This window comes from Podarcis erhardii (genome assembly GCF_964252035.2).
Source record: "Podarcis erhardii genome assembly, chromosome: 5".
Classification (NCBI taxonomy): Eukaryota; Metazoa; Chordata; class Lepidosauria; order Squamata; family Lacertidae; genus Podarcis; species Podarcis erhardii.
In genome coordinates, this window is record NC_138509.1 from 47,975,359 (window position 1) to 47,997,214 (window position 21,856).

General features: G+C 42.5%; 1 protein-coding gene across 2 annotated transcripts in view; it reads right to left on the minus strand.

Annotated features, from left to right (window-relative positions):
* The window catches only part of GRK5 (G protein-coupled receptor kinase 5), a 153,455-nt gene that overhangs the window by 89,201 nt on the left and 42,398 nt on the right, over positions 1-21,856 (minus strand). For both annotated transcript variants that reach the window (XM_081863732.1, XM_081863731.1), the window contains exon 2: positions 17,382-17,477. In XM_081863732.1, coding sequence (XP_081719858.1) covers positions 17,382-17,477 — 96 coding nt within the window. The remainder of the gene's footprint in view (positions 1-17,381; positions 17,478-21,856) is intronic.

The following is a 21,856-nucleotide window of genomic DNA, read 5'->3' on the forward strand; positions in this document are numbered from 1 at the left end:
TGCCAAATGAGACAGGACCCCATATAAATTCATGTCGTTTACCTGCCTCTGAATATTTTTTCTCTTTTTACTGTTGCTCATCCCTGACATGATTAGATGCTTCGCCGTGCAGTACCTTCCTAAATTGCATTTTGATATAGAGTGAAATGCTTGTAAAATAGTAATTTAGTTTTTATCTTGGTGAGATTCCGACAGTCTTGGGAGTTGACGAATCCTATGACTGGGGGTGTGGGGTGGGGAAGGTTGAATATTAAAGGTCACCTCCGAGTTCTAAGGCGTTCCTTGGAGTTGTGTGAATAAAGGTTTTATAGTCTATGTTTGTAGCGGTTTTGGCAGAGATCTGCTGTGTTAAGTACTCTGTCGTCAAAGAAGGGAACTAGTAAAATAGCTCTTCTACCTCCGGACAATCCATTTATAGGTCCTTTGACTGAAATGCACAACTTATTTCATCTCTTGTGTTTTTATTTAATCTTCTGTTTGATGATATCCGCTTACAGAGTATTTCAGGGCAAGGCTCTACTCTGAATGCTTAAAATGGTTCTGGGACTGTTGTTGCATGTGGCACAAAGCAAACATTTCCAGTTCCAGGAAACTGAAGGAAACATATTGCAACTAATTTTCAACCTTGTAAAAAAAGGAGTCTGCAAGACTACTTAGAGGTACTTGGTGGGAGAAGGCAGGGGATGTCAAGGAGGGGGGGTGGAGAAATCACAAGAATTCCAATAGAGGTCACATGACCTCCTAGGATATAAGACTGCCCAGTAAAGTGAGGCCTGAGGGAAGGTCATGCTAAATGGATGCATACAGTCGCCTTAGCTAGGGGTGGGATGAGGAAGACACCCATCAGAGTTGGAAAACAATGATGCCATTCCCACTGATCTATATCTGGCAGTCTTATTGGACCTTCCAATATGGCAACACAGAAGATACAAGAATGTCATTTTGATGGTATGTAGCAGCCTTCCCCAACCTGGTGCCCTTCTCATGTTTCACTGCCCATAAACCCCAGCTGGAAACAAGCAAAGGGAAGGCATGATGGGAGCTGTAGTTCCCAGGTTAGGGGAGGAATAAGCCCTCTGCTACAGTCCCAAACTGGATGGGATTTCCTGCACCTCCTAGTTGCAGTGGAAGGAAAGCTTCCATTGGCACACATGAGATCCGGATCAAGAGACATGTGGCCGTGATAACAAACATTCAAATAATTGTATGAATGGTGCAAAGCCTAGTTTGCTCCTGAATATTTATTCAAATTCTTTTTACTGCTCTTCCGTAAATGAACTGTTCGAAACGGCTTGTACACATAAATGTAAATATAAACGCCACAACAATCTAAACATTAAAACACAAATCACTGGACTATGCAAGAACATGAGAAGAGCCTGCTGGATTAAACCAATGGTCCATGTAGTCAAGTGCTCTCATAGTGGCCAATGGGAAGCTTGCAAGCAGAACCTAAAATCAAGAGCACCTTCCCCTCCTACAGTTTCCAGCAACTGGTGAACTACGGGGGGGGGGGGCAGCAATAAGCAAGAATAGGCTATGTTCCTATTGTTTTGAAACAACATATTTCAAGGCAATGTAGAACCACAGGATCCTGTTGGTTTATTATGTGCATATGTGCATGTGCCCATTTGTGTATGAACTTCAAGTACCACTGTAGTGTCCAAATTATTGATAAATTAAAAAGGCACGAATACAAAGGGCAGCACCAAGCAATGCATACATTAAAACAGCAACACCTTCAAATTCCTGTTTTAAAAGGAACATTGCCAATTGCTGGGATACAAAATAAAGATGGAGCTAACCCCACCTAATCTCTTGAAACTGCCAACATGAATTTGACGGAACTGCGGGGGGCAGTGGAAAACAGGAGTGCCTGGCGTGCTCTGGTCCATGGGGTCACAAAGAGTCAGGCACAACTAAACAACAACAACCATCTCTTGGGGCAGGGAATTCCATAAACAGGGAGCTAACACAGGAAGAAGAAGAAAACACCTTCTCATGTGTTGCCACCAGCCTTGCCTCAGAAGACAATGGCACTTGCAAGAGGGGCACAGCATCTTAAAGGATGGACAGATTCACAAAAAGGGAGATAACCTTCCACACTGCTTGCCCCAAAGCTGTTTGGGAATAAGAAGTTTCCCAACTGAAAAAAATAAACTAAACTTGTAGCCTATACAAAACACGTTCATCTTTGTTTACTGTGCAGCTCCTCCGCCCCTCATTAGACTAAACTTAATTTGTACATTGTAGGAGTTGTCTATTTTAAGACTGTGTGCGTACATATCGGCATTTGCACACGTGCATATACTCCTACATATCCCCAAGAACAATTGCTCTTACACACCAGCGCTGAGCTGATTCTAACAGAAAGCACAGCTTCCCCGAGATCTCTTTGCACTCAACACTTTTTCTCACATGGCAAGGGCTTCTGAGGTTACAGCTCCCAGGACAGCCCAACTTCAAAAAATTCAAGGTTGAGTCACCGACCAGGCCTGTAAAAAGCCAGCAACAGCAAAAATATGAAACATCAATAAACCTCAATGTATTTCTTTCTAAGTAATGAGTTCCTGTGTTCAGGTATGTAGTAAAGATACAGCTATAGGAATTTAAGGTTTTGGGGGGGGAATAATGCTTGCTGAAAATATTCCTCCTGGTAAAGCCTTGTGCTACGACAGCAATAAAGTGTTTGAAGTTATTGTTACAGCTAGTCCTGAACCCGCCCCTGTCAATGGAAAGTTTCATTGGCACCTGGGATCTGCTGCTTTGGGCAACTGCCGAACTACCACCACAACCAAGCATATAATACTGTCATCAGGTAGAGAGGAATGTACGGCCCAGCAAGCCAGACAGGCATGGAAAAGTACATTTCCTCCAATAGATTTTGCCGTCTCCGTGCCCTTCCCTTTGCGCTTTCCACTGATCTCATTTGTGAAGCAAGGAGAAGGAGAAGAAAGTGGGGAGGGAGGGGGGGAAGGCAGCGAGCAGCACACGCCCAACACTTTGCTCCCCACAGTGAGTCCTGGGTTTCTTGAGGAAGGCGTCTCATTTTGAACAGCTGCCTTTGAAATCTCCTTTCTTTATTGAAGGCTCAAGAAAAAGGAAAAAGGAAAAAGTTCAAGTGTGCTGAAAATTGCGAAGGCCTCTCGCAAATAGACAACGCCGCATTGTTTCCCTTTTCAGGGGCTTGTTCAAGAGTGAAAACAACAGTAAAAATAACCAGAATTAGTCCATAAGCAGGAACTGTTCAGGCACTATTGCTGCCAGCGGCAACTGCTGTAATGAAAATGAAAAGTTGCTCATTTAAGCACCCGCTTTGAACTTCCTCAAAACAATTACCCTTCCTGCAGAAGTTAGCATTCAAGTGCATTCACAGGCCAGTGAAAACTGTGGTCCATAGTGTGTGACCCATGACAGGAAAATCAGGGGTGGAGAACCTTCCCTAGCTAATGGCTTGGGCTCTTATCTCTGCAACCGTGGTGGGCCAAATTTTGACAGGTGGGGTTGTAAATTGGGAACTCCGGTGGAGCAAGTTTGGCCCATGGGCTGCAGGTTCCCCACCCATGCAGCAGATGGCCATGATGAGTAAGCAAGCAGAAAGACACCTTTGTTTCTATCAAGTAAGTCAGTTCTGGAGTCCAAGGTGGAGATGAGAGGGACAGAGTGAAAAGGATGAGGTAAAAGATGAAGTCCTCTTTCCAGCTCAAATACCCCCTACCCTACTTGTGGAATTGTTTGAGACACTTGTTGCTTAAAACAAAACAAATATAGTTTTGCACTCATTTCAGTATTAGAAAGAATCTCTTTAAAATAAATTAGAATACAGTACTGCATTTGGGGAGATAAAAGGCATTGTTACACCAATTGGTGAGCCCAGAATCACCAGCTGAAGTGAGGCTAAGAACAACCCGGTACATCCATCATAGGCAGAACTAGCCACATTCAATAAGAAGGAGAACTGAAGGGACCATTTTAGAAGAAAAACTATAAAATACAGCTTTGGCCAATACTGAGAAATCATCAATGGAAACATTTTAATACTAGAGTCTAATGTCTTCCAACAATTTACCTCTCATGAGTTGCCTTGAAAAGTGATGGGATTTCCTCCATTCAGTGGTGTTGTTTTTTTAAGGCGAGGATGGAAGTTCATTTATCTACATTTAGCAGGAAATTAGATTACATTATCTTTGCAGCCCCTTACCACTCTATGACTCTAAGAAAACAGAAAGCATTGCCCTGGAAATAATAATAATAATAATAATAATAATAATAATAATAATAATAATAGGTGGCTTCCAACAGAATATTAAAATACAATAGACTATTAAACATTAAAAGCTTCCCTAAACAGGGCTGCCTTCAGATGTTTTCTAAATGTCAGGTAGTTATTTTTCTCTTTTACATCTGGTGGGAGGGCGTTCCACAGGGCAGGTGCCACTACTGAGAAGGCCCTCTGCCTGGTTCCCTGTAACCTGGCTTCTCACAGCAAGGGAACCACCAGAAGGCCCTCGGCGCTGGACCTCAGTGTCCAGGCAGAACAATGGAGGTGGAGATGCTCCTTCAGGTATACTGGGCTGAGGCCGTTTAGGGCTTTAAAGGTCAGCACCAACACTCTGAATTGTGCTCAGAAACGTACTGGGAGCCATTGTAGGTCTTTCAAGACCGGCATTATGTGGTCTCGGCAGCCGCTCTCAGTCACCAGTCTAGCTGCCACATTCTGGATTAATTGCAGTTTTCGGGTCACCTTCAAAGGTAGCCCCACATAGAGTAGAGTGCATTGCAGTAGTCCAAGCGAGAGATAATAAATTATGATTGAAAAGCAGTGTTAAAATACTTGAAACAAACAAACAAACAAACAAACAAACAAACAAACAAACAAACTGAAAAATCCCATATAAGAAGACAGGCAATTGCATTCTGCAACAATATACAGCTGCCACCATGATCCTAAGTTTGCTGAAGGGATAAATGCCATGCCAAGCAAACTGCCTTGGGAGGATAATTTATCCTGAAAGGTGGATTAAAGAACCATTACATTAAAAAGTGAAAGGGCTATAGTCTTTTTATCTAGTAAAACTAATGAACGTGCAAATATAATAAGTTGCTTAGTATCCCGTCAGGCTGTTGGTCTACATAGAATCATAGGACTGTAAAGTTGGAAGGGACCCTGAGGATCATCTAGTCCAACCCCCTGCAATGCAGGAATATGCAGCTGTCCCATACAGGGATTGAACCTGCAACTTTGGGATTATCGGCACCATATTCTAACCAACCGAGCCATTCAGCCAGTACAACACACACTCTGAAAGACAGAGACTTCTCAAGGTCTCAAGTCTATATAGCTTCTTCTTCTAGCTCTGTTACCTGTTACCTTAAAACACTAGGGCAGCCTTTGCCAACCTGGTGCCCTCCACGCATTTTGGACTACAACTCCCATCTGCCCCAACCAGTACAGCTGTGCTGGCTGGGGCTGATAGGAGTTGTAGTCCAAAAACATTTGGAGGGTGCCAGGCTGCACTAGTCTTCTGGATAAAAGCCACATGGTCTTCCACTGAGCTAACAGGGTCCCCTCCTTAAAATGCTAAAATGAAAGAAGGCGGGGACTGATAGAAAGGACCAGATCAGATTACCATTTTTTTTTGCAAGTTGAAGTCAACAAGAGTTTATACCTCACCCACCCAGGATTAGTTCACCTTCAACTTATCTCACAAATGATTCAGCATGTGTCCATTTCATGACACTTTTCAACAATGGGGAACCATCCAGAAGCGAGTTCACTTTCAATATGTTAGTCTGCAGCTAAGATGTATCTTGAAACACTTCTTTCATACACTTCTAGGCTTGTATTAACCCTATGGCAAGGTTGGAGTACCCTTGATTTACAATATCTCTCATTTTGTGTTGACATCCAGCCCAATTGACTATTGTTCTTGTTCAGTTTATTAGGAATTTTACAGCAAAGTACAAGGAAGCAACAAATAAAGGTTCAGTTAAACAAGTATGTGAACTCTCTAAAAATACTACAAGTGCAACCAGTTATTCAGGTTAATTATGTCTGGCTAAAAATAAACTAGAATCATTGAGCAATGTTAACAGATACTAGGACTTATGCTGGTCGCTCAACTATCAAATATTGACCTTAACTATCATGCTAAGTTTCAGGGTCTGCTTGTCAAAAAGACCAACCTTTCTGCATGCCCTGCCTTCTTTATCGCTTATTGTTTCTAAACAGCAACAAATAGTGAAAATCAGAATAACTGAACCACTATTTTCATCAACTTCTCTCTCCCCCCCTCATTTTAATGTTGCGCAGGGGAAAATGCAATTGTTTTATAAAATTGTACAGCTGAATCAAAAGTTTATTGTGGTTTGTAAATCTGTGGGTGGGTGGGGACTCATACTTGGACATTTCAAGTTACAAAAAAGATCCTAGACTGAAGGGCTGGGAAAACTTGAACCTGAGACTATGGATATAGATGCTCATTACAGACAAAATGGTGTAATCGTAACATTGAATGAAAACGCCCCCGCCCCCAATGCCCTCCCTCTGTTGCATTCATTGATCCAAGAAATCGCACGAAGAATAAGATCACAATGCAAGAAGCCACAATATTCAATCAACCTGTTTTGCAGTAGTGGGATACAGACTTCCATCTCACAGAGAAAAACACAGACAAATAACGCATGAATGGTAAAAAGCAAAAACTCCCTATGGGTTCCTGATTGAGGCATATTGCAGCAAAGGATTAACACCATTTTCTTTAAGATGCATTTAAGTTGTAAATACAAACCAGGTCTTAAAGCCCAAGACTTTCCAGAGCATCTGCTGGTCCTCAAGTTTCTTACGTGGGGCGAGGAACAGGTGGCCCTCCAAATATAGCTGGACTATAACTCCCATCATCCTTGACCACTGGCCATGCTGGCTGGGGTTTATGGGGGTTGGAGTTCAACAACATCTGAGTGGGGGCCCTGGATTCCCCATTCCTGACCAGAGACATGGAAGTAGAGCTCATTTGTATTTAGGAAGCAGCCTTCTACATTTTTTATTGTGTATTGAAGTCATCATCCTCCAAAGCAGGCATGTCCAAAGTCTCAACAACTTCAATCCTAAAAAAAGCTCAACTACTCCGGCCGGCCCTCACACATGTTCACTTCATCAAATCTGGCCCTCTTTGAAAAAAGTTCCTGCTCCAAAGGAAAATCTTGAAAGTTGTGCTACATGCAAACACCCAAGAAGAGGTTCATCTGAAATACTTGTTTTAAATACATGAGCAAGAACACGCCAAGCGCAGAAGCAGGGCAGACAGTAAGCTAGTGTTTTGGCCTCCTCCGAAAGATGCACAGAAAGCAAACTGAAGAGACCACAGTTTATATGACTTGGGATTGTAAGATGCTGAGCTGACCCCAGCCATCCCAAAATGTGGTACAGACTGCTGAGTGACACTTGTTATGGAGGAAAGCAAAACTATACTGCGGATTTTCTTCCTGGCGATACCTGGGACATGCTCCACAAGAAAGAAACAAAGTTGTCTGCTTTCAGTTCCCTCTCCCTGGATTTTCGGCTCTTTGGCGCTACAGTGTTCTCATTTGAACTCACTGATGATGTGACGACAGCCTCCCACCCCCTGGAAGCCAGACCTTAAACTAAAGGAAATGAGGGTGTTGGGAAGGTTGTCGCTTTCACTCCTGCCAAAGGCCAGGAACATTTTCTTCCTATTTTCTAGAAGCAGCCAAACCACTATTAAATCACATGCTCAAAATGTCAAATGCAAAAAACCTTCTGTAAAACAATATTCATCACACCAATTTCAGACGTTCTGACTTTTGCATCGGCTCTCACCCCACTTTCCAAGGGGACACATTGGCATCTGTGCTACGCCCTTTCCCCCCTCCACTCCAGAGCTTGCCATACATATAAAAAAGTTTTTGGTCTTAAGACCATTCCTGTCTTTCCCTATTCCCTCCCTCTCTTTAGCCACACAAGATGAAAAGCCTGATCATATTTCTTAAAAACCAGTTTCTTTCATTCTGGCCTGGCTGTTCTTACCATCTCTATTTTTAGTCAAACAGGCTGCAAACAAGAACAACAATTTTGGGAGGGGGGGGGGAATACAAATGAAATCTGAAATCAAAACATCTAAAGCATGGATGGCGAACCTGTGCCCCTCCAAACGCTGCAGACTCCCATTGGCCAAGCTAGCTGGGGTTGATGGGACTTGGGAGTGTCCAGCAACATCCGAACTGGCTCTCCACTCCTAGATCTACAGTTTTAAATCTGAAAATAGCAAAATCAAAAGTCTTCAGAGAGGTGTAAGGAGGACTACATATTTTCAGTGGGTTGCAACCACTGATAGCTTTGCACTACTGAAAAGGTCTCCCTCTTGCGTAAGGTGAGGCACCTGATTTTCACTGATCCTGCCCTATCTCTGGTAGCTCTCTCTGTGTGATATCAGAACATCAGAAACAAAAGGTAGCCTACTGGTTATACTGTTCAGTAAGTGTTTTTTTAGTTTCCCACCTTGTGCAGGGTCTTCTGACATGTTAGAGGCAAAATATTGGTGAAGGACTGGAACTCATACCTCAAGATCTGTTTGGCCTATCTCCAATGAAATCAAGGAATTTACAGCCCTTTCAACTCAAAGAGTTGTGATGGCTCAGGTTTTTCATGTGTGCTCTGCTATTTTTGACAGTGACACATTGGCACATGGAAGAAGAAGAAGAGTAGAAGAGTTTGGATTTGATATCCCGCCTTTCACTCCCCTTCAGGAGTCTCAAAGCGGCTAACAATCTCCTTTCCCTTCCTCCCCCACAACAAACACTCTGTGAGGTGAGTGGGGCTGAGAGACTTCAAAGAAGTGTGACTGGCCCAAGGTCACCCAGCAGCTGCATGTGGAGGAGCGGAGACGCGAACCCGGTTCCCCAGATTACGAGACTACCGCTCTTAACCACTACACCACACTGGCTCTAAGAGTGGAACCTGTGAAGACACGCCACTTGAGCATCTGTTTCCACTCACATCAATATAGCCCCCCTCCCGCCCTATCTGTCAACTAGGAAAGCTGTTTACATGTCAATGACTGTAGCTGGAGATCTGCTCTTGGCTGGAATGTATTCCTCAGAATGCAAGCACCCAAAGATCACTTGAATCTCCATACTCACAAGAAAAGGTGGTGTGTGTGTGTGTGTGGATAAATTGCCAGTTAACAGAATAAACAAAATCATGGTTTAAAGAGAAGACCCCAAGTTCTGCTGCTGATCAAGGTGCTGAGATCATCAGGTGGTGGCAAAGGAGTGGCATCCCGGCTGCAGAATTGCCTCTCACCTGGTACCCTCATGTTCCAACTGTGCAATCCTATACATGTTTCCTTAAAAGCAAGTCCTGTTTAGTTTTATGGGGTTTACTCGTCTGAAACTCAACATCAAAAAAACTAAGATCATGGCCACTGGGCCCATCACCTCCTGGCAAATAGAAGGGGAAGAAATGGAGGCAGTGAGAGATTTTACTTTCTTGAGCTCCATGATCACTGCAGATGGTGACAGCAGTCATGAAATTAAAAGATACTTGCTTCTTGGGAGAAAAGCAATGACAAACCTAGACGCATCTTAAAAAGCAAAGACATCACCTTGCCAACAAAGGTCCGTATAGTTAAAGCTACGGTTTTCACAGTAGTGATGTATGGAAGTGAGAGCTGGACCATAAAGAAGGCTGATCGCCGAATGAATTGATGCTTTTGAATTATGGTGCTGGAAGAGACTCTTGAGAGTCCCATGGACCTCAAGAAGATCAAACCTATCCATTCTTAAGGAAATCAGCCCTGAGTGCTCACTGGAAGGACAGATCCTGAAGCTGAGGCTCCAGTACTTTGGCCACCTCATGAGAAGAGAAGACTCCCTGGAAAAGACCCTGATGTTGGGAAAGATGGAGGGCACAAGGAGAAGGGGATGACAGAGGACGAGATGGTTGGACAGTGTTCTCGAAGCTACTAACATGAGTCTGACCAAACTGTGGAAGTGGAAGACAGGAGTGCCTGGCGTGCTCTGGTCCATGGGGTCACGAAGAGTCGGACATGACTAATTGACTAAACAACAACAACAACATGCACACAGGACTGCAGCTCAAGAACTCTGATGGGGAGCTGCCACATAACTTGCTGATGTCCTATATTCTTCTAAGCTTGTCAGGAATGCATGTTTTTGATTAAAGCATTCCATAATCTTTACAACTCATGATTTTAGCTGGCATGTATTCTCCCCCACCTCCATTCTCCTAGAAACTGTGTTTAAAAGAGCACAGGACTCCAAGAGCAGCAAATGCAATGTATTCTGCAAACAAATGCTTCAACTGACAAACTCACAGCTGTTGTACACATCCCGAACAGCTAGATTAGGGCTGTTTTGGACTCGTTTTGCAATGTGCAAATCTAGTGCATGTATCCTTGGTGTTTGCACCAGAAACTCTTACTGCACTGTATTATTTTCTATTTTAAGTGGGGTATGATTTCCCCTCCAAAGGAAAACAAAAAAATGTATTATTAAAGTATGCAGTTTTAAATTAATCTGGACCTCTAAGACCATTAAAAATTTAATATACAGCATGTTTTGTCCCTTGTGGAGCAAATTGTGAATCCATTTCACAAAGTAAACTGACAACCAAGCCTCAAATTGGACAAAACAGAAAAACTTCAATACAGTGACAGGCAGGATGACGTTTCCCCCTGCCCCCAAAGTAAGCCCCCCCAAAGCAGGCAATCAAATGAACAGAGAAGGAGTGCTTTTTAGGCATAGAACAAATCAATCAGATGTTTGTAAAAGCTGCTGTGGCATATTAGTTTGACATATAATTCTAGTGTCAATTTTTATGGCCTATTTGCTTTCCTAACAGAAAGAATAAATGCATGGGACTTTTTGTACATGTGTATATGTGTGTGAGTGTCTGTATAATCATTTATTATTTAGGTTATACCACACCCTTCAAAGGTATTATCAGGGTGACATATAATCAAATGTTATTGTGTATAAACGGGGGCCCTTATTCATACATGCTTTTCCAGGTGGTAAAATCTGTCCTAAGTACCTTTTGTATTTCGCTCTGAGATAACACATGTGTTTGATTAGCATAACCCCGTGTATGCATCACACACACACAAACTCACCATGCCAGAAAGAAAGGTTGTCAACCATTGCTGTTCAGTGGTGTACACATGCAATGATACTGTATCATTGCTGAGTGTGTGACTCAACAGTATTTCAGTGTTTGCAGAAACAGATGGCCAAGGAGGTAGTAACAGCAGCAAAACCAAAGAAAGTCTGCAGTACAGGAAGTATTAAATCCCCCAGGGTCTCATGGCACTAACCCACAAAAAATGAGAAGGCTAGAGGTCACTATTCAATATACAAACTGAGCACAATGTGAAATTTCACCTTGCGCAGCAAGGACTGAAAGGATGAAACATTGTTCCTCAGCCACTTGTGGTAAATGCTCCAGAACTGAATGTGGATTCCACGTTTCCACAAAGCTCGACTTTGTGCTCTCTTGCTCCCTCAAGCAATAAATATTAGGGAGGCAGGAGACTTGTCGCTGTGGCTCCCAATGTCTTTTGATTTTCCTAAAAATCAGGACAGGGCTGATTTGGATCAGTGCCACAATGCTGGGGCGGGACAGTTGTGACCCCCCCCAAAAAAATTACTGATTCTGAGGTGCAAATCTGCCCACTCCCACCACAGTCCCTCCCACATACCTGCAGTGGTGGGTGGTATTGATTAGGACTGGGAGGTCCGAAGGCAGTCAGTCAAGTTGTAGTCAAATTTAATGACAAGCAGAGCCAGATTTAATGTCAGACAGCCAACTAATTCTAGTGTTGTCCCCAACCTCTTCCCTGGTGAGCTCTGCAAAGGAAACACTGATGCCACATTCCCACCATACAGGTAAAGTAACAGAATACCACTTTGAACCCTCACAGTTTCCTCCAAAGAATTCTGGGAGTTGAAGTTTATTGAGGGTGCTGAAAGTTGTCCATTTCCTCACAAAGCTACAGTTTCTAGAGTTCCCTGAGAAGAGGGAGTGATAGTAAAACCACTCAGGGAATTGTAGCTCTGGGAGTAAAATAGAGGTCTCCTAACAACTGACAGCACTCTTGACAAACTATGGGGAAAGCCACGACTGCCTCAGGTGGGATCCCAGTGCTTTAAATATGTGGCCTGAAACTAAGGAGGCAGAAGGCTGTCAGCCAGTGCTAATCCCTGGACTGGTTGTAGGGCAAGCCAAGTGGGGCTGGCTGGGAGCAGGCTTGAGGTGAGTCAGACAGTGCCCCATTCACCCAAATGGACCAGCCTCCACTCCCCAGATGCCGCTGCACTTGAATTCTTCATCTTCCCCCCTGCACAGATCTTGCACGTCAGGTCCCTTAAATTCCTTTCAAAGACAGTTTACTTAACAGTCAGCTGATATATCTCAGCATGAATACAGAGCACTAAGGCACCACCTTCTAATTTCAAGCATTCTGCATAAATACTAATTAAGAGTCAGTAACTCGTATTACCAAATAAGATCATGACAGGCCCAGAAACTCCCAACAAACGCCCCTCTTGTTTTCAGTGATAAACAAAAGGCCATTTCCCCCCTGCCCGTGATTGTATTAGGATTTTGGAGCATGTTCAGTGTATGTTGTAACACTGAGCACCACACACATGGGAATTCACTGTAGGAAATTTACTACTCTTGACCACAAATAAAATAAAATGAGCTACTTAGTGGTATTAGTTCTAAGCTTCGTTTGAGGAAAGTTGTCAAATATGGGTTCTCTAGTTTTACGTAGGGGAGGAGATGGATTTTTTGTTGCCTGCCCCCTAATGGGAAAAGAGCAATAGCTTTCTTGGTTCCTCTCTAGTTGTCCACTGCCAAAGTAATCCTTAATGGATTAAGTTTTGTGAAATAAATGCTGCAAATAGAATGTGGGCTGAGATCATTTAAAACTCATTTCCCCTGTGACCCCTTGAAGTCCTGGAACCTGTCAAGTACAGTCAGCCTGTTTGTTCAGTGTTAGGTTTTCAGCCTCCCCAGATGCAGAAAACGGCTTGTTTTTCACATACTTTCTCTGATGGTATTATGAAAAATGACATTTTTCACTTGATTCCATGCACTGCAATAAAGCTCGCAATGGTGGAAAACAGTCCACAGTTCATCCAATACTGGGATGGTGTTCAAAGAAAATATATTTGAGCTTCAAGTATTTGAAGAGAAGAGATCCAAGAATGGCGAAACAATAGCGTTTAGTCATAGCAAAGCCCTAGTTCATGTGGTATTAAAGCTGTTATTGAATGACATAGTTCTTTCAAAGGATTCACCAGGGTGCCCAGGACATTTGTTAGAATTGCAAGAACTGGAGGAACCATGACGTACAGCATTTGCCCCAGGTGGGTGATTTCTTATCACTGTTAAGTGAAAAAACCAGAACTTCCTATTGGATCACTTGGCCAACCAGGGGCTATATATTGAACCCACCAGCTTTGTAGATTTAGGACCAGCCAACTAAGACAATAGTCTTAAACCTGGCGCTCCCATATGCTTTATTAAATTAACGAATGCACAACACGGCTGGAAAAGAAACTAGCACCCCCAAGATAGTGAGGTTTTTTGTTTTTTTTAACAGTCACCACTTAACGGGCAAGTTATGCATCTGGAAGGAAGTGCGCTGCAATGACAAAGACAATGGGTGTGAGATAGCCCATCTGGGCAAGTCTGCAGTTTCCTGTGATGTGGCAAAAACAGCACGCAGTGTCTCATTGCAACTTTTGGATCATTTTTGAATTTCTAGATAGCTGGGGTATGGAAGCTACGAGGAGTGCCTATAGAAGACCTGAAAAGCATCATAACTAATGCTCGTTATTTAGGCTTTTCTTGTGCTTACTTAATTTCTTCCTAACCACAATCAAATGTTGCCTTGGGCCAGCTGAGGCTGATGGCAGTTATGGTCCCATCTGAAGGGCACCAGGTTGCTGAAGAATGCCTTACAAACAATCTAACCTGGGAGTTGCGACCAACTGCTGCCTCTCATTACCTGCAGAGTTTCTCAGTGCTATCTGTTCCCTTTTCTCCAGAAGAGCCACTTCCTTTGTTACCTTAATGACCCATAGTTTGGAGGCCATCATGGCCCTGTGCCTGGCTAATTCAGCAATTGAATCCGTGCTGGATTTTATTTGGTTTTGGGGTGTGTGTTTTTTGCTGCAGATAGGAGTCCTTTTGAGTCCCTCCGCTCCACCACCCCCTGCCACCACCCAGAATTAGCCAACAAGAATGCTTTATAGCATTTTGCAGTGGTTGACTCATGTAACCATCTAACAAAATACTGTTTGCATGTGATCATTGCACTGCCACAAAATCAGCATCTTTCCCCATGTTTACTGAGTTAACATGCTGGGAAACCAGCCACAGGAACTTCATTTGGAGCTAATCTGAGCTCCCTTTGATAAATGCGGGGAAATACCCTTGCTTTTGTACAGGCCACGCTTCTTGTCAGCACAATAAGAAATAGCTGCAAGCCTGAAAGCGAGGCCCTACTTTGTTTCTCAACTTATCATTCACCGTTTTGCCTGGAAATGATCATAATAATGACACTGTAGCACAGCACTTGCTGGCACTGGTTTTCTCGATCAGAAATCTACAGGTTAGAAATCCAAGAGGTTAGAGTTACAATTGAACAGTTATGAGTTGACAATTGTTTTCATCTTCCTTGTGAAATTATTATAAATACAGTCGTACCTTGGTAGTTGAACGCCTTGGTACTCGTACGTTTCAGCTCCCGAGCGACCAAAACCCGGAAGTGAGTGTTCTGGTTTTCGAACTTTTTTGGAAGCCGAATGTCCAATGCAGCTTCTGCTATTGTTTCCAGCATGCCTGGAAACAATTGGAAGCGAACTGGAAGCCACGCCTTGGTTTCTGAATGTTTTGGAAGTTGAATTGACTTCTGGAATGCATTCTGTTCAAAAACCAAGGTATGACTGTACATAACCAGAGGTTAATCAGTATATTATTATAAACACGTAGCCAGAGATTAATCAGACTGAAGCAGGAAGGCTTCAACTTTAAATAGTTAAGAAAATCTTTATTTCAATGTTGATAGTGCTATTTAAGACTAAATCAGCTACATTTCTTGAACTAATTAAGGGTAACACAACTCATCAGCCTTTTTGTCACCTTCACTGTTTTGATGTGTGTGTGGTGGGGGTGGGGAATCTTGGTTTATTAGACGTTTCTTTTTAAAGTAATTAATGTTAATCAAAAATCAAAAATCACAATCATCAGCTTTTGCCTATTCAATTTTATTTAAGTAAGTAAAGTACACCTGCAAAATAAATGAAGATTCCAAGCATTTCACTAAAGGAACATCAACAGAATTCTGCAGATTTCATTCCAAATCCCAACCACACAGCTGAGGAACTGAGACTGCAGTGTGGGTATCAATCCTTTATTAGCAAGTCCCGCAATGACACAGAACAGTCTAATTTAGACTAGTGGCACAGCATTCTAGGCAGGTGCTAGGACACAAATTCCCTCCTTGGTCTTAGCTTTAGCAAAGCCATGTAACTGAAAGCTAGGGTCCCATAGCTGTGCTCTGTTCCAGGATTGTGTGCTGCCACCACCAAAACAGTCCCAGGACAGAAAAGAGCCAGGGACCTCAGCCTCCACTTACAATCAAGGCTAGCAATGAGAAGAAGCTCGTAGTGCCCTTGATATGTCAGTGTGATGGTCTGGTGTATCATGATCCATGGTGTACCCACCAGTGGTGTAATGGACAGAGAAGCCTTCCCCAACATGATGCTCTCTAGATGTTTTTGGATGACAATTTCCATCAGACCTAGCCAGCAATGGTCAGGAAGAATGGGAATCATGTCCAACTGGTTCTGCAGGGTACCAGGTTGAGAGAGGTTAGGGTGGTATTTATCTTTGACCAGGAAGACCTGAACTTCCTTCAGCTCATTGGGCAGCCCTTTAAGCAGCCACTCTCTCTGATGGTCTAGTATCTCAGTGCCACTGGGAGATCAAAATAACCCTATGTATGTGCTTCTGGGAAGACAACTGGATATGAATAAGTGCAAAACTGCTTTTAAACTCGAGGACAGTAGTTTGTGATAGGGCCGGGGAGGCTGCAACTCAAAGATCAAATAAAGTGTGATATCCATTAGGCAAAACTCCTAAAAAAGAAATGTAGATAGGATGAAGGCATGTCTTCAGTGGTTTCTGCCTTGTATATAAACCTTTCACTTTTCAGCTCACAGTTACAAAAAAGAAAATGGGATAACAACAATAACATGGACTATATGCAACTGGCCGAGATGACCGGCAGAATCCGTGATCTGGGAGAAGAGAAGATGGAGGAAGACTGGGAGAAATTCAAAATGTATTTACAAAAACATTGTAATTTGGTTGAATCTTAAGAAGGATGCTGGATTATAAAAAACTGCTCACCACTAAATTAGATCTAAATTTGATGATAAGTGAGACTAAAGAAAATATAAAATTTTTTGGGAAGAAGTGCTAGATTATATTTGAATGAATGGACATGAGATTGAAATGAATGGACATGAGATTGAAAACAAGTTGATAATTTGTGTGGAAAAATTTTTAACAATGCAAATGGGAGCGGGAGACGTGAGGGAGTCCAAAGAAGTGATGAAATTGTTATGACAGAAATAAGATTGTTTATTATGTGTGCATTTATATTTTAAAATCTTAATAAATATTTATAAAAAAAAAAAAACAACAATAACAATTTATTATTTATATGTTGCTCATCTGACTGGGTTGCCCTGACCACTCTGGGCAGTTTACAACATATTAAAACACAGTAAGATATCAAACATTAAAAACTTCCCTATACAGGGATGCCTGCAGTAACAGATAGAATGTCCCACACTACCTAAAACCCACCTTATTCAATCTAGCACATAATTTATACAAGCCACAAGGGCAAGATACTTATGCAAGATATCCCCATGCAGCCATGAATGCAAATCCATGCTCACTGAACCATTCATATGCAAGGTGAACCTGCTAGCAAGGAATCAGTCCAGGCCATTGATTGCTGCCTTGCTAAAATTAATGTGGCATCAAGCATCTTAGGTACTTGTAAACATGGGAGGGTGAGACTCAAAAAGCCTTCCATGAATAAGCCTCAATCATTTTCTTGCATTTTTGGGTATAAATCAGACCTTAATTAAAAGATGCTAAGAAGTTTAAAATGTTACCTTGGAGGCAAAATGATGAGCTGGTTTAATCATAATTCCCTAGGATTCATATTAAAGCCAAGCCTCCGACAACTTCCTACATGAAAGGGTGTTGATAAAAGACGTGAGAAAAACAAAACAAAGAAAACAGTTCTTACCTATTGTTCTTCGAAGATCATCACACTGACTAATATGTGGAAACTTCAGAATTTCCCTCCACTTTTTGCTTTTCCCTTTGCGCTTTCCTCCACCCCCTGCAGGAGTAGAAAAGAGATTGAGATTAAGTTCTTTATTGTATTCAGTTCACATCTTTCCTATTCTTCCACACATCTCAGCTGTGGGACGCAGATGCACACATGCGCAAAGTGCTCAAGGTTTTGTGTTATTGATGTACAGTAGTTGGATGGGGAATCATGAGCACATCTTCTTGGCCTTGCATGATTAAACTGCTGTGGGCAGTACAAAACACCCCTTTTGCAGAAGAAAAACTGACGATGCTCAGAAACCCACCCCCAAACAGGCAAAAGAGCTATACATCCCCCCAAACAAATTTAAAGACCTATAAAAAGGAGGCCACAGCTGTCAGAAAACAGGACACATGCATAGTCCATCCCTAGCTGTGCCGGAACAAGAGATTATTTGCCACAGTACAACCCCAAAAGGAGCTGTATGAACCTGCCTCATCAAAACCCTTTGTCTAAATAATATTAAGGGAAATAGCAAAACGAATGTAAATACTAGGTCTGGTCCAAAAGCTGCCTGCACTATTCCAAATGTATGTGTAATCATACATATACAAAACCAGAAAAAACATTAGGGCCCTGCCAAGATCTCCACTCTGCCCCCACCCCAGACTTTGGGCTTTCTCTTTTGAAAATTCATATTAGAAAATATTTGGCCAGTCAATGAACAGAAAAGGTAGCTGTTCTGCTCCTCACAATTGTGGTAGAAAGAGTTAGTCTTGTGTCCAGCTGGATGAGGTCATTAGGAAAGAACAGCTTTACAAGTGACATATAAATAAAGTCCTTGGAGAAGTCAGATACCTATATCATGCATTAATAACACAGAGTTAATACAAATTCCTACCTATCAATGCATTACCAAATTAATGCATTAAAAATCAGACAGAGTCGTCATATTTGGACAATATCATCAGATTCACCCTCAGAGCTGGCATGTCTGCATGTACAGAGACACTTCCCGTTTTGGCATGGATAATTTGCTTCGAAAATGATCTAGAGAATTTCTGACACTTCCAGTCTCATTCCACCTGAAAGCTATTTACAGGTCCCATTGACTGTTCCATCTTCAGGTTCCTTTATTCCTCAGTCATTGCATTCATCTCCTGCACACTTTTTATTCAAGAAATATATCATTCTGAATCACTCTATGTTTCTGGAATTCATTACAGATGCATCTTCCATGAAATGCCATCACATGCCTTTCCTAAACTCTGCATTTCTATCTTCTAATACACGCATCCCTGTTTCTTCAGTTTTATATGCATATGCGCGCGCGCACACACACACACACACACACCACATTTCTCCTCCTCTTCTCTGTCTTGGAGTCTTATCTTGCTGTACTTTTCACAGTTTTAGAAAGAACTCTACTCTCTGGTTTTAAAAATCACCCTGGGGAATTCACAGAGCTACATAAACACTAATTACTGAACAGAATACAAAACAGTTGGCTAGAGTGTCCTTATCAGACTTGGCAATCTGTAGACTCCTTTACTCACAGCAGTAAGGAGAAGATGGAATAGCTATTACAAGTATTAAATACTGAAGAACAAAAGCAATGAAAAGCAATTATGGTGCAAATTAAGCAGAAGCAAAAGTTGTTACTATGTGAGCAAGATAGGATGAAAATTACTAGGGTGAAAAAGGTATGCACGGGCATACCAAAATGATGTGTGGTTTTTTAAAACATGAATGTCTGCCAAGATTGGGGTGGGGAGAGGCTGGAGTTCCCTAGTTACAAGCATGATTGGTGCACAGTATAGCCAATGGCTTCTCCCCTCCTGTTCCTCGTCCTACAAAAACAGCAGCATCAGTTGATGACTCATTTGCTTGTATCCGAGCGTAATATAGCGGCACTCTTGAGCCTGTGACGTCTTTACGTTAAAGATTCCAATCAACTGCTTTAATCTGTCTGACCTTTCCAGCTTGCAGCCTGTCTCTTGAAAACCATCCTCGCTTGGCTCGCTCCAAATGCAGTTCGGCACGACGACGAGTGTACGTGTGCGTGTGTGTATGTTTGTGCGGGTTTGTGAGGACTTGAAGGACATAATGCACCGAGACAGCTGAGACAAGGTAAAATTGTCTGGCTGAGTGAAAAGCTAAAAGGAGGAATCTCGCTGGATACAATGGTAATTGCAGAGGTGTGAAAATGAAGGCTGTTCACCTCTCACTTTGATTCCTGCTGCCATGTTCAAAGGCTCACTAGGTTTCCATTGCAGCTTTTGCCACAAAAAAACTAGGTAGAAGAACCATACTGTATGCCTCAGTTTTACCATTTGGGTTTGAAGTTAACTGAATGAGTCTGACACATCAGGATTCTAGCTTGCACCATTGTGGGGTGGGGGGGAATATGTCACTGAAGGGAGAGGGAGGGAGGGAGAGAGATATGTGATTTTCATTAAAGACTCAGCATTTGGACAGAGCTCTTTGTACTGAGTTAAGCCACTCAGATACTCTCACTGTGCAACAGTGCTAAAAGGATCAATAAGCAAATTTTAGTGCTCAGCTGTGATCCGCATGAAATAGGGTTGTCATTAGTAGATATGTGGGAATTCACTGAATGGATGAAGAAATCTGACTGTTTAATGCCTAATTATGGGTATGGAAGTGGGGCTGGACATGGCAATCAGTGAATTTTGCAGCAACAGCAGAGGGTACGTAAAGTCCAATCTAATACACGCGTGTGAAGGAGCTGCAATGTACCTGAACTGGTTGATTACCACCAAGTAGTTGGAAGAGGACTATCCCAGTGGCTAATTTCCAGTGGTGAGAGCAGTCAAAACTAGCCTGAAAGCTGTCTATGTTAGGAAATCTCTAATCTCAGATAAATGGATTGGGCTGAGGTTATTCAGCTGGAAAGGCTGGTGGTGCTTGAAGGGTTAAAATATGCTCCTGTTCGGTGCAAACTGCATCAAAACAGCTGAATCCTAACAAACACAACAGTGAAACCCCATTTGTGTAAACCCTAGTATTCCCCGACAACAAACTAATGGGGCCAAATTTTCCCCACGCTCAGCCTTGAAAGCACTGGAAAGAGAACCTTATCTGTAGTGGCTCCCACCTTACAAAATACCCTTCTGACAGATATACTGTATGGCTGACTCCATCACTTGCAATATTTTAAGAAACTTTAAAAGAAACTCCACCCATTTCCCCTGGCTTTTACTTGAAGGTGTTATTGAATATGCTCCTGATGCAGTCTTTTTGCCATTTAAAAAATATTCTACGCTTATTAATTTTTTATGATATTTGACTTATTGCGCTGTATTATGTTTTCACCCATGTTGTACACTTCCCTAATATCTTTTTATTGATGAAAGGTGGTATAAAAATAAACGATCTCCCCGCAACCTTTCTTCTCCCAGTACTTATGTCCTTGCTTTCAGCATAGGAGCTCAGCTGAGAACAAAAGGATTGGGGGGAGATGGCAGGAAGATTACTTTGAGCAGGTTAGCATCCTACCACTTGTCTGCTTTCCCCCCCACATCACACCCTCCCAGTTCTTGCTTTTTAGAGGATTAGGCAGACCTGTATTTAAATCAACCAGATCCACTGTCATCCCCTCCAAGTTTGGCCTTGAACGTTCAGTGCAGACAAAGTTCGGCGCAGGTTTGTTTTTCACATCTACACAATTTCCGGTGATGCAGACAAACACAGAGAGCTCTTCCTCTCTCAGTGGCTGGTGACATGTCTGTGGGAAGGAACCGCAGCTGGCCCAGAGTTCTCTGAACAGTTGCTGCCTTGGGACCAGACCACTGAGCAGAGGTTCTCACACAGCTCCAGCAATGTTCATCAACTTGGCGAGTCCAACGGACATCCTTTCCAGGACCCAACTCCCCCCCGCCAAGAGATGGTTTTCAGGTGCACTTGTACTCACATCTACAACTGAATTTCAAACGCGTCCATTTAAAACGAAATCTCGAAAGATAGAAAACAAACTGGAAGCCTTTTCAAATGCCTCAAAGTCAACATTTTCTCAGAGACACACACACACACAGAGCCTTTTGTTTGCTCTCATGCCTGGTCCTCAGGTTAAGACAGCACTGGCTCAGACGGCTTATTAACAGTTCTCATTACAGAGTCTATGTGTTTGTCTGGGAGTAGATAAAGGCTAAGTCTCTTTGTAAATAAAGGCAGCTTGGGGGATTGACAGTGAACAGATGTTCCGGTGGAATCCTACCCAGCACTTAATGATGCGATGTCAGAGGTCACAGGCTTAATTACCCAACGAATTAATGTTGATTAATGGCTGTTCCTCTCTTGTAATGTTGTTCACATCAACCATGATACCATGTGTTTACAAAAGGATGCATTTATGGCGGAAAATAAACACACTGGAGAAGAATCCAGTCCCCAGAGGCAAACAAGGGACAATATCTTGGTTCCACAAA